The sequence below is a fragment of the Zalophus californianus genome, chromosome 13 (assembly GCF_009762305.2).
Source record: "Zalophus californianus isolate mZalCal1 chromosome 13, mZalCal1.pri.v2, whole genome shotgun sequence".
NCBI lineage: Eukaryota > Metazoa > Chordata > Mammalia > Carnivora > Otariidae > Zalophus > Zalophus californianus.
The window spans coordinates 53,286,215-53,300,289 of record NC_045607.1 but is presented as its reverse complement, the minus strand read 5'-3'; the positions used below and the strand labels follow the sequence as shown (position 1 = coordinate 53,300,289).

The 14,075-nt window shown below is 34.0% G+C and overlaps 1 protein-coding gene across 11 annotated transcripts in view; it reads left to right on the top strand.

Annotated features, from left to right (window-relative positions):
* Positions 1–14,075, top strand: part of CCDC171 (coiled-coil domain containing 171) — a 316,174-nt gene that overhangs the window by 64,602 nt on the left and 237,497 nt on the right. For all 11 annotated transcript variants that reach the window (XR_003523902.1, XM_027616885.1, XM_027616882.1 and 8 more), the window contains one exon: positions 10,164–10,256. Coding sequence is in view for 10 of the 11 variants with exons in the window: in XM_027616885.1 (XP_027472686.1) it covers positions 10,164–10,256 (93 nt within the window). In the remaining variant the exon portion in view is untranslated. The remainder of the gene's footprint in view (positions 1–10,163; positions 10,257–14,075) is intronic.

The following is a 14,075-nucleotide window of genomic DNA, read 5'->3' as shown; positions in this document are numbered from 1 at the left end:
TGGCCTAATTTTATGTAAAGTTAGAAAAAAAATTAGATTATATTCTACATAATATTTTTAGCTTATTTATCACTTTGTGATGAACATTTTTCAGGCCAATAAATTCAGGAATGTATCAATACTTAAAAATATTATGTGGTAGGGTGCGTGGACTCTTGATTTCAGCTCAGGTCATGATCTCAGCGTCTTGAGATTGAGCCCTGCATCAGGGGCTCTGCTCTGGACATGGAGCCTGCAGGCTCTGAGATTCTCTTTCCCTCTCCCTCTGCCCCTCCTCTCTGCTCGGGCACACACAAGAGCACATGTACTCTGTTTCAAAAAAAAAAAATGTGGTATGTGGATGGCCCATTAAAAGATTAGAATACAGTCTGAATATACTTAGAATTAAACAACTCATTTAGGAGTCACTTTTAGGATGCTGTATAACCCTATGATCATCACTGAAAACATTTTAATTGACTTATAGGTATGAAGAAGTACTAGGTAACAGTGATTTCTTTTTTGTTGATAAAGTTCTTATTAAGCCGGTTTTGACTGAGTTGAGGAAATGTCTAATGTCTAAACTTTAGGATTTATTTTTGGATAACTCAGTATTGATTTTTTTTCCTTGTAAAATACTTACTTGCCCCAATTTCTTTTTTATTGATTGATGTTATAAACGTAAAATTGTTTTAGACTAGTTTTACTTTGTGGTTTTTCTTAGTATTCTCTAATTACTTTTGGTTATACCAGGTCTCTGCTTTTGGAGAGTTTGAAGCTTTGAAGATAGTCTCAATTTCTATTCTATTTATAAGAATTTTATAAGTGGACTAGTATAGTCCTCTGACTCATCTAAAATTCTCCATATTTAGACACCTTTCAAAGTTTTGCTTTATGGGATACCTGGGTGGCTCAGTCGGTTAAGCATCTGCTTTTGGCTCAGGTCATGATCCCAGGGTTCTGGGATCAAGTCCCGCATCAAGCTCCTTGCTCAGCAGGGAGTCTGCTTCTCCCTCTGCCTGCTGCTCCCCCTGGTTGTGCTCTCTCTCTGACCAATAAATAAAAATTAAAAAAAACTTTTTGCTTTATATTTAAGTGAACGTATCTTGTCTTGGCTCTTGGCCAGATGATGACATAATGAAGGAGAAGTTAGATTTCTAGAGAGATTTCATGCTAGTTTTACATTAACTATTAGTAAGTCTAGGGACTTAAGTAACTGTCAGTGGTATTTTTTAAAAAAAGGATTACCATGAGATACATGAAATACAAGGATAATATAAAATAAATGGGATAATAATGTTAATAAAGATAATAGAGGAAAACTGTTAATGTTTTAATTTAATAGAACACATTATTTAATGTCAGTAATATCAGAATAAAGTAACTAATATAATAGACATGTAGCCCAATCAATGTTTTAAATTTTAGTGAAGCTTTTTAACAGTTGCATTTCATGAAATGGTGATTTTAGTGTGCCTGGACCAAAGCTGTATATATATATATATATATATATATATATATATATATATATATATGATTTGTATTTTTTTAAAAATCTGATAAACTATATACCATTGTGTGGCTTAATTATCTTAACACAGATCAATGGTTTCTTAGATTTAAAAAAAGAAAGTGAACTCCCAATCCAATTTTATAAATGTGGTGCTAGATACCACAGAACCAAGGGAAAAGTGAACTGGAAAAAGAAATATCTGTGGCTTTTATAAACCTCTTTACAACTAGGGGAGGTTTTTTTTTTTTTTATCATGGGAAATAAACTTAACTCAATAAGAAAAAAGAAAAGAGAAGATGCAAACCTAATAGAGAACTGAGAAATCTCACGAAGATTACAGTGGAGAGAGAACTGCCTGCAAATAAATTCCAAATTGCTTCTGTCAGTCATGTTCTGTATTACAGTAACAGAAAGCAGGGTAGAGTGTAGCTTTTTTCTCTTTATGTAGACTGTACTCAAGTGAAAAGGAAAAGAAAAATGACTCTCACTTTTCCTATTGTCTGTGAAGCCAACCTCATCTGATTTCACTTGTTAAAGTGTTTGTAGGAATTATTTTTCAATGTGTTTGTAGGAATTATTTTTCAACACCTACTTGTGTTGATTACTGCTTACCAAGTGGGTAAATGATGAAATCACCTGGGTTATATAATTGTGCTTAGGAGTATTGCACATTTTTGTATTTCTGTTCATAATGGACTTTAAAATAGGGAGTTAATTAAAAAATTTGTTAAATATTGAAGTTTTTATTGCCAGGAGAGGTAAAAATGATTTTTAGAGATGCTAAATTAATTTATGACGAGAATTTGTGTCCTATAAATTCTGAAATTTCCTATTTTCATTTTCTGTGGTTTCTTTTATTATACCCAACAGTAACAAAAGCTCTTTTTTATTCATTAAACTGTTTTATAATCTGAGTGATAGACTTCATTATGCATTCCTGGTGAATAAAAATTTGCAGTATTCTCCAGTTTATACCTGTAGTCAGGTTGCTTCATAGGTCTGTTCTGAGACTGTTTTTTTTTTTTTTAATTTTTTTATTGTTATGTTATGTTCTGAGACTGTTAAGGCCCTGATTGTTGCTGCCCTCAGTGACTAGCTTTGAGGCTTAACTGCACAGTTAACCACAAGCCAAGATGATGGGCATGGACCGCTCTAAATATTGGTACATTTGGCTATTTCTTGAAACTGCTGTGTAATTTTATTTATTTTTAAATTAAATTAAATTAATTTAAGTAATCTCTACATCCAATATGGGGCTTGAACTCACAATCCCAAGATCAAGAGTTGAATGCTGTACCGACTGAGCCAGCCAGCTACCCCCAGGATAATAAATAATAAAGGACTCATATACAGTCTTTCCATATATGACTCAGTTTAAGTGATGTGATATGGTGCTTCTGTTGTTCAGACACTTGTCACTTAGGGACTTTGACACTTCAAGAGTTTTGTTTTGTTTTGGAATAAAAAATACTATGAGATTTTCACTTTAAAATCTTGAAGTACAATAGCTACTCTTTATCTGCCCCCCCCCCCCCACACAGGTAGGAATAAGTATTGTAGTTAGTTGTTAACAAACATATAATAAATTATTTACAGTCACTAAACTATAACAGAATAATAGTTACTACTAAAATAATGATTAGTCTGTGATGATTCAGTTCCTTCGAATTATATTTCTGAAGATGGATTATTACTATATTAGTTACTGTGAAAGTGTCCATTGATGGGAAATATCAGGTGATAAAATCTGGAAAAACAGTTAAATAAACAGCCACTTTCTATTTATACAGCTGTTGACATTCTGGGGTAAACTTTGCACAACTGTTTTGGAAACACTGCTATGTAATGTATTACTGAGAAATCTCTAGGATGCACTTTTGTGACAGTTCCTCCCCTGTTTTTCTTGTCCATTTTAGTGGACTAAATTTTGTGTATCCAAGTTTTGCTGCTTGACTAATTCCTTTAAGTTCACTTATATCCTCTGAGCTAGATCTATTCTATTTTGAGGAGGAAGTAACGTAGTTAGAGGTGTTTTTTTGGCCCAGTCCTTCAGCAGTGTATACATCTGTTTTCATAACTTTTATGAGACTTTCGGAACAGGCCCATGGAGGCCATGGGAGCAGATGCGGTGTGGAGAACAAATGTGGTCTGGATATGTTTGGCTAGTTCTGCTGCTGAATTGGAGTTGGCAGCTCATACCCTGTGTTATGATGAAATAACACGTAACAAAGGGAGGAACAGGAGACATCCTTCCCTGTTTTACCTTCTTCACAGACAAATGTCCCCTTTTCTTAAGTGGAGTAAATTACCTAATTGGGCTTAACGTGATTTAATGAGATACAAATTGTAAAATAAAAAAATAGTCATGATGAACATGTAGTATTTACTGAAATAAAAATCCCTTGGTGGTATTTTGCGGTAGGAAAGGGCATGAAAATCAGCTAAATGATAAAATACGTGCTCATTTTGTGTTATACAAAGAACTCCTTTGTTCACAATGTTGGGGAACAGAGTAGAGTGTAATAGTTGTATTCTAGGCAAACCTTTATATACTTAAATTGACTTGTGGCATATATGAATGTGTGTTGGATTGTGTATTTTAACCTGAATCCCATTATGATTTCTGCCCTTGCTTTGTTGATTACATTAGGATTGTATACTAATGAGACAGTTTATGATTGTACTGGTTCACTTAGGTAGTATTGGAAAAAAAATTTTTTGTGAACAGCACATTGATGTGCCTTTAGCACCCTCTGCTGGATATAAGAATTAATTCACCAGACTTGAAGATTAAAAAAATATTTATTAGGAGGGCTTTAATTTAATTATGTCTATCAACAAAGCCTCCTCTTGAAAGGAGTTTGTTTAAAGATTTGAAGATTTTGTTGTTGTTGTTGTCCTTACTGATTAATCAGTAGTTTTAGTAGTAACAGTTTATAAAGTTGTTTTCTTCTGGACATTTCATTCAAAGCAGGAAGGTATGAAAATAAAGATGTAATCTCTGGTTTATTATTTCGAACGATTTAGTTTTGGTCTAGGGCAGGAATAATAGAACCTATTCTTGACTTTTGGAGTGAAAATCAGATAATTAATTAATATGACATAACATACACATAAGAAATGAAAAGACTTGAATTGTTGAATCTTTTATCATGGAATGACTGAATATTCTGTGTTTTAATAAAATGTAAGACTATTATTTTGATAAGAGAAGCTTTATGCATAAGCTTTTTGGAATCTGAAAAGAAAATGAACATTAGACTGGTTTCTTCCCTCTGTCTTTCTTAACTTTTTGCTAGTTCTAGTTTTTTATTCTCAATGCCTATAGGCTATTTTCTTGTCACTGGTTAGACTTCTGACTTACAGAATCTAAGACGAGCATACTGAGAAGTCATTTTTAATTTTTTGAGGTCAGGAACTTCATTTTTTAGGGTTTACATTAAAAACATTTTGTTTTAAACTAGTATTGGGCTTATCTAAAGTAATGCTCATTTTAATCTGGCTAAACATAGTAATTTTTCTGCTGTAGTAGGTACCATGCTTTAGACCTAAAATCAGTGGGGATCCTTTGTTCTAAGGACTCAAAAGTCAGCATTTAGAGGGAACTTTTTTTCAGAAATCAAGAAGCTTGACTTAGGTGGCTGTCACTTCTTTGACATTGTGGTTCTTACACTCAGGTTTTTTTAATCTTTTATTGAGATATATTTCACATATCATAACATTCATCCTTTTAAAGTATACAATTCAGTGGTTTTTAGTATATTCACAGAGTGTGTAACCATTACCACTATCTAATTTCAGAACATTCTCATCACCCCAATAAGAAACTTCATGTCTATTAGCAGTCACTGCCCATTCCTCCCTCCCACCCTAGCTGCTGGCAACCACTAACACACTTTCTATCCCTATGGATTTGCCTCTTCTGGACGTTTCATATAAATGTCATCTTTTGTGTCTAGTTTCTTTCAGTTAACATATATTTTCAAGGTTCATCTATGTCATAGTATGTATTGGTACTTAATTTTTTTTTTTTTTGGCTGAATAACTTTCCATTGTAGGGATATACCATATTTTGTTCAGTTGATGGACATTTAGGTTGTTTCTACCTTTTGGCTAATATGAAAAATGCTGATATGAACATTTGTGTATAAGTCTTTGTTTGAACATTTTTATTTCTCTGGAGTATATACCCAGGAGTGGACATGCTGGATCATATGGTAACTCTGTTTAATTTTTTAAGAAACTGACAAACTGTTTTCCATAGTGGTGGCACCAGTTTACATTCCCACCAGTAATGTATGAGGTTTCCAATTTCTCTACATCCTTGCCAGTACTTGTTATTTTCCATTTTTTAAAATTATAGCTAGCCTAGTGTGCATGAAGATATATCTCTTTGTGGTTTGGGTGTGCATTTCCCTGATAACTAATAATGTTGGCCATCATTTCATATACTTACTGGCCATTTTCATATCTTCTTTGGAGAAATGTCTATTTAAGCCCTTTACTCATTTACTTTTTATTTATTTTATTTTTAAAAAATATTTTATTTATTTGAGGGAGAGCGAGAGACAGTGAGTGAGTGAGGGGAGGGGCAGAGGGAGAAGCAGACACTTAACTGACTGAGCCATCCAGGCTCCCCTACTGATTTTTTTAAAGAATTGAATTGTTTATCTTTTTATTGTAAGAGTTCTTTGTATATTTTGCATACTAGACTCTTATCAGATACATGATTATCTTCTCTTGTCCTCTAGGTTGCCTTTCACTTTTTGATAAAGTTCTGTGATGCTCAAAATCTAAAATTTTGATGAAGTCTAATTTATCTATTTTTTTTTTCTTTTGTGGCTCATGCTTTTGGTGTCATATTTCAGAATCTGTTGCCGAGTCTTGAGGTCATTCTGTGTTTTCTTCTAAGAGTTTTATGGTTTTAGCTTTTATATTTGGCCATTGATCCTTTTGAATTCATTTTTATATATGATGTGAGGTAGGGATCCAAATTGATTTTTTTGCATGTGTATATCTCATTGTCTCAGCACTGCTTAATGAAAAAATGATTCTTTCTCATTGAATGGTCTTGGCTCTCTTGTCAAAAATCAATTGACCATTGATATATGGGTTTATTTCTGGACTCTCACTTCTTTTCTATGGATCTATATGTCTGTCCTTTTGCCAGTTCCACAGTGTTTTGATCACTGTAGCTTTGAAGTCGTATTGAAATCAGGAAATGTGAGTCTTCCAACTTTGTTCTTCCTTTTCAAGATTGTCATGTTAACTTTTTGAGAAGTGCTTTAGTAAAATTGTTTGGCTTTAATTCTGTGTTTTTCACACACCTATAATGATGAAATTGCTTTTTCATAAAATAGCTAATCACATCCCATGGGACTAATATTTGGTGTGAAACATGTTTTGAGAAAGGTGGTAGTGAGTATGGAGGGAATATTTGCTTTGATTTTCTTAATATTTCAACAATATAGGTAGGAATTGATTGATTTAAACTCCCACCTTCCCACTGACTTTTTCTGCTTAGGCATGAATGGCTTAATTCATTCTAATGATTTTTTGTCATCAAAACATAATTTTGTTAGGTAAATAATGATACCAGCACCATACTTTCCCACCATACTTCCTTTGCTTTGGTTTCTGTTTAAAAAATTTTTCAATATGGAAAATTTTAATCATGCATGAAAGTAGAGAGAATACTAAAATGAACCCCATGTGCCTATCACTCAGCTTTAACAGTGATCAACTAAAGGCCAGTATTATTTCATGAATATCAACTTCTTCTTGTAACTCCCAGCTTTGTTATTTGAAAGCAAATCCAGACATCATATAATTTCATCCATGAGCACTTTAAGTATATATTTCAAAAAGATAGGAGTTAAAAAAATACCAATTATTAAAAAAAAAACCTGTTTTTTAAAGTAAGCTCTACACCCAATGTGGGGCTTGAACTCATGACCCTGAGATCAAGAGTTGTATAATCTACCAACTGAGCCAGCCAAAGCACCTCAATACCAATTATAACTACACCTAAAAAAGTAATAATACTCCTTAGTTTTATATTTTTCATTTCCAGTTTTTTTGAATCTCAAGTCTTGAGTTATCAGACTAAATTATGAATATTTACCAGTTTCATCTTTCAGTGGAATGCCTGTTATTTCAAAATACTCTAGTAGTATAGGATATAAATGTCAGATTTTACCTTTAAAGATATTATACTCTACTAACTTAAAAAATCATTTTATTGTTTTGGGTTTAACTTATCTTTAGACCCAAAAGATCACATTTGGACTTACTGCTTTGTCTGCCTTCTAGAAAAAAAGTCTTTTTTAGTAACTCATTAAGAGAGTTAACTCATTAAGAAATATTATTGACAGGGTTGCAAAATCTAAGTAAAGCAAATAAGTCAGTGTAAAAAAATATATTTTGTGAGTTTCATATCTGTGAAACACAGAGTGATTGAATCCCGAAGCAGAATTGCTTCTTGATTATGAAGGCCATTAGTAGCAAGAGGTGTCTACAAAGGCCTCTAGAGAAGAAGGGATATTTGTGTTTATACTCTAGTCTATAATAAGATATTACAGGAATCTCCTTCGCTCAAAGAAAAGTATAGTCATTTACTATTCACAGACGGCTTGTTTGTGAATTACCCAGTTTTTACTTATGTTCCTTCTTGCTGAGATTCTGTAAAAAAAAATTGTGGAAGGAAAGAGGAAAAACCAATTAATCAAGGTGTGTATTTAAAAAAAACTTCAGCTTAGGCTAAATGATAAAGTAAAGATAATTAATAGAAACTTATTTCTTGTCCAGAAGTTACTTGAAAAGGAAATCAAATTAGTAATTCCTTACTCCGTCATTGTCGAACCATCTTTATTGGACAGATAGGACTCTAGGCATGGCTTTGTTACTGTTATCCTAAGACATCTGCAGTGGCGGTCCCTGTAGCACTACTTGCCCAGCCCCCAACAGGCTTTTGGTCATGACCAGTTTGCTCTTTGGGACTAGGAATCCAGTGCTTCCCAGGCTTGCATTTTCTCAACAGAATTGGCATTCAGAAATAAGGCTCCTGACTTCTGATTCTGGCCAGAAGTTGACTCTTGCCTGAAAATTGATAAAGTAGACTTCATCATAATGAAAACTTTTGCTTTGTGAAAGACACTGTTAACAGTATGAAGAGACAAGCTGTAGGCTTGGAGTAAGTACTTGCAAATCACATATCCAGTAAATGACTTGTATGCAGATTATATAAACTCAAAACTCAGTAATAAGAAAACAAACAATCCAATTAAAAAATGGGGAAAAGATCTGAACAGATACTTCGCCAAAGAAGATATACAGATGGTAAATAAATATATGAGAAGATGCTCAGTGTCATTAGTCATTAAGGAAATGCAAATTGAAACTGAAATGGAATGCCATTACATGCCTGTTTGAATGTCTTAAGCCCCCTCCTCCCCCTAAATGAAAAAGCAAAAATTGACCATGCCAAGTGTTGGTGAGGATGTATAAAATTATAAGCAATTTGGAAAAGTTTGGGGGTTTCATAAAACATTAAACATACACCTACCATGTGACCCCATCATTCTTCCCTTCACTTTTTACCTCCGAGAAATCAAAGTGTTTGCCCATACAAACACTTGTACACAAAGGCTCATAGCAGTTTCATTTGTAATAGCACAAACTGGAAACAACTCAAATGTACATCAACTGGTAAATAGATAAATCGGTGTGGTGTATCAACACAGTGGAACACTTTAACAATAAAAAGGAATAAACTATTGATAAATGCAACCACATGGTGAATCTCAAAATAGTTATGCTGGGAGAAAGAAGCCAGGCAATAAAGAGTACATGCTGTATGACTCAATTTATATGAAATTCTGGAAAATACGAAGTGATCGATAGTGACAAAAAGCAGATCAGTGGTTACTTGGGGGTGGGGGTAGGGTGGTGAGGGCTGGATGAAGAAGTTACCAAGAGATATAAGGAATCTTTTAAGGGTCACAGAAGTATTTCTTATCTTCATTATGGCAGTGATTTTATGGGTGTATATATATATATATATATATATATACTTATCAAATTACATACTTTTAAATATGTGCAGTTTATTATATATAGATCATACATCAATAAAAAAGAAAAAAAAAAGCAAGGTCTGGCGCATTCTTCCCGAGCATGATTTTCACATGATTTTTTAACATGACTTTCACACTCTTGCAAAAGCAGAAAAAAACGAGGCTATAGTAATCTAAAGTGTGATCCATATTCACGTTTTTTAAAAGTTTTTAATTTTAATTCCAGTATAGTTTACATACAGTGCTATATTAGTTTCAGGTGTACAATGTTGTGATTCAACAGTTCTATACACTACTCAGTGCTCATCATGATTGAGTGTACTCTTACTCCCGTCTCCTATTGCACCCATCCCCCACCCACCTCCCGTCTGGTCACCATCAGTTTGTTCTCTATAGTTAAGTCTGTTTTTTGGTTTGTCTCTCTCTCTTTTTTCCTTTGTTCATTTGATTTGTTTCTTAAATTCCATATATGAGTGAAATCATATGATATTTGTCTTTTTGTAAGTGACCGATGTTGCTTAGCATTGTTGTTGCAAAGATCCATATCTACTTTAAATGCCAACGTTTGTGAGTTTAAACTTTTAATTTGTTTTCAGGCAACTACTCTAAGAGTGAGGAAATTAGAAGAAAATATTGAAGCAGAGAGGGCCGCACATTTGGAATCAAAATTTAATTCTGAAATTATTCAGGTAAAACGTAAAAAATTTTTTTGTATGGATTTTATTAAGTTGGGAAAAGCAGCATTCTGTTCAGAGAAGTAAGGTTTACGTTTAGAATGGGTAGCATAGGGGCGCCTGGGTGGCTCAGTCAATCAAGGCCTTGACTCTTGGTTTCAGCTCAGGTCATGATCTCAAGGTCATGGGATCGAGCCCCGTGACAGGATCCGAGCTCAGTGCACAGTCTGCTTAGGATTCTTTTTTTTTTTTTTTAAAGATTTTATTTATTTATTTGAGAGAGAGAGAATGAGAGACAGAGAGCACGAGAGGGAAGAGGGTCAGAGGGAGAAGCAGACCCCCCGCTGAGCAGGGAGCCCGATGTGGGACTCGATCCCGGGACTCCAGGATCATGACCTGAGCCGAAGGCAGTCGCTTAACCAACTGAGCCACCCAGGCGCCCCTCTGCTTAGGATTCTTTCCCTCTCCCTTTGCCTCTCCCCTGTGCTCTCTCTCTCAAATAAATAAAGAAATAAATAAAATTTAAAAAAAAACGGGTGGCATATTATTAAGACACTCATTACTCTATTTGCTACCAAGATATAGTTGAGGATGGTTTTGCTAGAGAAGGGTTTGGCACACTACAGCCCACAGGCCGTATCTCACCCACCACCTGTTCAAGAGAGGCTTTGTCTTGGCCGTGGGGGTTTTGTGCTGCAGTGGCAAAGGGGGATGGTATGACAGAGACATTATGGCCTGCAAAGTCCAAAATATTTGCCATCTGGCCTTTATAGAAAGATTTGCTGATCAGAATGTTCTTTTCATCAACAGCCATGGGATGAATTTCTTTTTGAAAACATTTAAAAAAATATGCACCTTCGTTTATTGAGTATATATCCTGTGCACATTGCTTATCACTTGTATAAGAACTGAAGTTATAAAGGTGAAGAAACTACTCTTGGAACTTAATTCCATTATCAGAAATACTGTATATTTATCTGCATCTATATAGATCTACAGATAAATGTATAGATAGAAATATAAAATACTAAAATACTGTGAGAGCATAATAAAGATTAAATCTGGAGGGGAATTAATTGAAGGCATCCTAAGGAAAGTGTCCTCCACGTCTTAGAGAATCACAAGTAATTTCTCAGAAAAGTGAAGGCATTCCAACTGGGAGTTGGCAAACTACTGCCCACGGACCACGTCTGGCTCATGGCCAAGTTGTGTATAAAGTTTCATATAAAGTTCTGGAAATCTAAGTTCTTTAATTTAATTTTTTTTTAAAATAGGCTCCACACCCGGCATGGGGCTTGAACTCAGAACCCTGAGATTAAGAGTCGCAAGCCCTACTGACTGAGCCAGGCGCCCCGCAGTTCCTTAATTTAATTCAGATTTTTTTTTTTTTTAAGACTTAGACTTTTCCCTTACATTAAACTTTAATTAATAAAACTTGCAAAAATTTTACATTATTGTTTAAACAGGTCTTAATATAGGATGCAACTAAGCTTATAAGAATTTTATAATAAAAATTTTTAAAACTTTTATCTTTGATGAAATGCCCCCTTTACCTGCAAAATTCTCAGACCCATGTATTTGAGTGTGTTTGTATTTTAAGCAAACTTGTGCAAGTTAATCTTGGAGCCCAATGTGGGGCTTGAACTCCTGACCCTGAGATCAAGACCTGAGCTGAGATCAAGAGTCGGACACTTCACCGACTGAGACACCCAGGTGCCCCTAAGCCTTTTTTTTTTTTAAATGATTGAATCACCCAAAATGGCGTCAATAAGCAATAAGGCAAAAGTTTTAAGTTTATGAGAGAAGTATAATTCAAAATTAAGTTTTTCATTCTAGTTATAATTTATACCTGGTATATATAGTTAATAGCTATAAGATAAATATTGTTACATGTATATTTTTTACTTATATAGTTTAAAATTAATATTTGAGGGGTGCCTGGCTGGCTCAGTCGTTAAGCGTCTGCCTTCGACTGAGGTCATGATCCCAGGGTCCTGGGAATGAGTCCCACATCAGGCTCCCTGCTCCGCTGGAAGCCTGCTTCTCCCTCCCCCACTCCCCCGTTTGTGTTCCTTCTTTCGCTGTGTCTCTCTCTGTCAAATAAATAAATAAAATCTTAAAAAAAATAAATAAAAAGTAAAATTAATATTTGATTAATTTTAAAGCTTCATGGTATGACTCAGAAAAAAAGCCAAAGTTTATATTTGAACCGTATATCTATAAATATTGACAAGTATTTTCAATGAGGTACATCTAGTTAAATTCAGTTTCAGATTAGTTTAAAAGCAAATGAGACTACTAAATAGTTGTAATTAATCACCATCTTATCATAAACTGTAGTTAAATGTATGTTTGAAGTATTCTGTTGTTAAATTTGTTCTTATAAAAATGAGAAAGTAGAATCAGAGAGTTGACTCAGAATTATTAATTTGAAGCCTATTTCTCTTTCAGTTGGATTGATTTATCATTTGTGATTGAGTGTGCTTATTTTCTGAAAGAAGATAGCGATGCAGACAGAAGAAAATGTTTCCTAGATTTATTATTTTACTTGTCAACATTGGTTTTAGACAAAATAGCAAAGAAAAATAAAGTTTAAAAGACCAAATTTGAAAATTTACCAAGCTGTATCTCCAGATCTATTCTATGTCCTTACTTTAGTGTAAGAATGTTTTGATTATTCCAAAATATTTTTGAATAATTACAAATAATAATTCTGGTGCTTATTATTTATATAGATTAATTTACAAAACATTTTCATTTGTTCTTTTCTTGATGATTTCATCTTTCTTACCTCGAGTTGTCTTTTGCCATCTCCAGGAGACTTGTTCATAGCTCTTCTCTGATTTCAGGGCCTTTTGTGCCGGCTGCTGTAATAGAAGCACTTACCACATTCTGTCGTGGTCTCTCCTCTCCTAAAGACTAGGAGCTCCTCAAAACTAAGACTGTCTCTTTTCATGATTGTTATATAATATCTTGAGCACTAGCTCACTGCCTGGCACATATTAAGTGCTTAATAAATATTTATCCAAACATTTATTAAATAAATACTACATATACATATATAATATTAAATATATATTAGATGAGTATTATCTCATTAGATCTTTGTAACAACCCTGTAGATAGTCTGTTTATTATTATTACTATTATTTATTGTTTACAGATGAGGAACCTAAGGCCTTTGGAGTTTTAGTAATATGCCAAAGGTCTCATAAGGTAATTTGTAGAGCTGGAATTTAAATGTGAGCTTTATGGTTCTAAAGCTTATATTCTATTTAGTGTAAAGCATTTTCTACCACTCCCCACTTTTTCTGAGCCTTAGCAGTCTATTTTTTTATTTTTAATTTAGTTTTCTGAAAAAGGTAAAACATCCGCATAGTTCAAAAATCAAAACAATATTAAATGATCGAGAACTCTTGCTTTCACTCCTGTCTCTCCCTTTGCTCTACCCTCTTGCCTGCTACTTAATTTTTTCCACTTGTTTACCCAAAATATAGCTTACTGCATACACTGATGGGGACTTTGCTTTTCCAGTCTGTGTTAACACCACATGGAGAACCACAGAGAGAACTTCCTTTTCAAAAGTTGTTTTGCAGCTTTTTTATAGCTGCATATTTTTCTTTTATGGGAATGTACTTTATCTGTTCTACTGTCGATGTTTATATGGAATCTACTTTTCAAAGTGTTACTTTATGTAAAGTTTCAAGAATATACAAAAGTAGAGAGAATGGTAAAATGAACTGTGCACATAGCCATCACTTCAAGTTTTACCTCAGGTTGGGGCACCTGGGTGGCTCAGTCCGTTAAGCATCTGCCTTCGGCTCAGGTCACGAT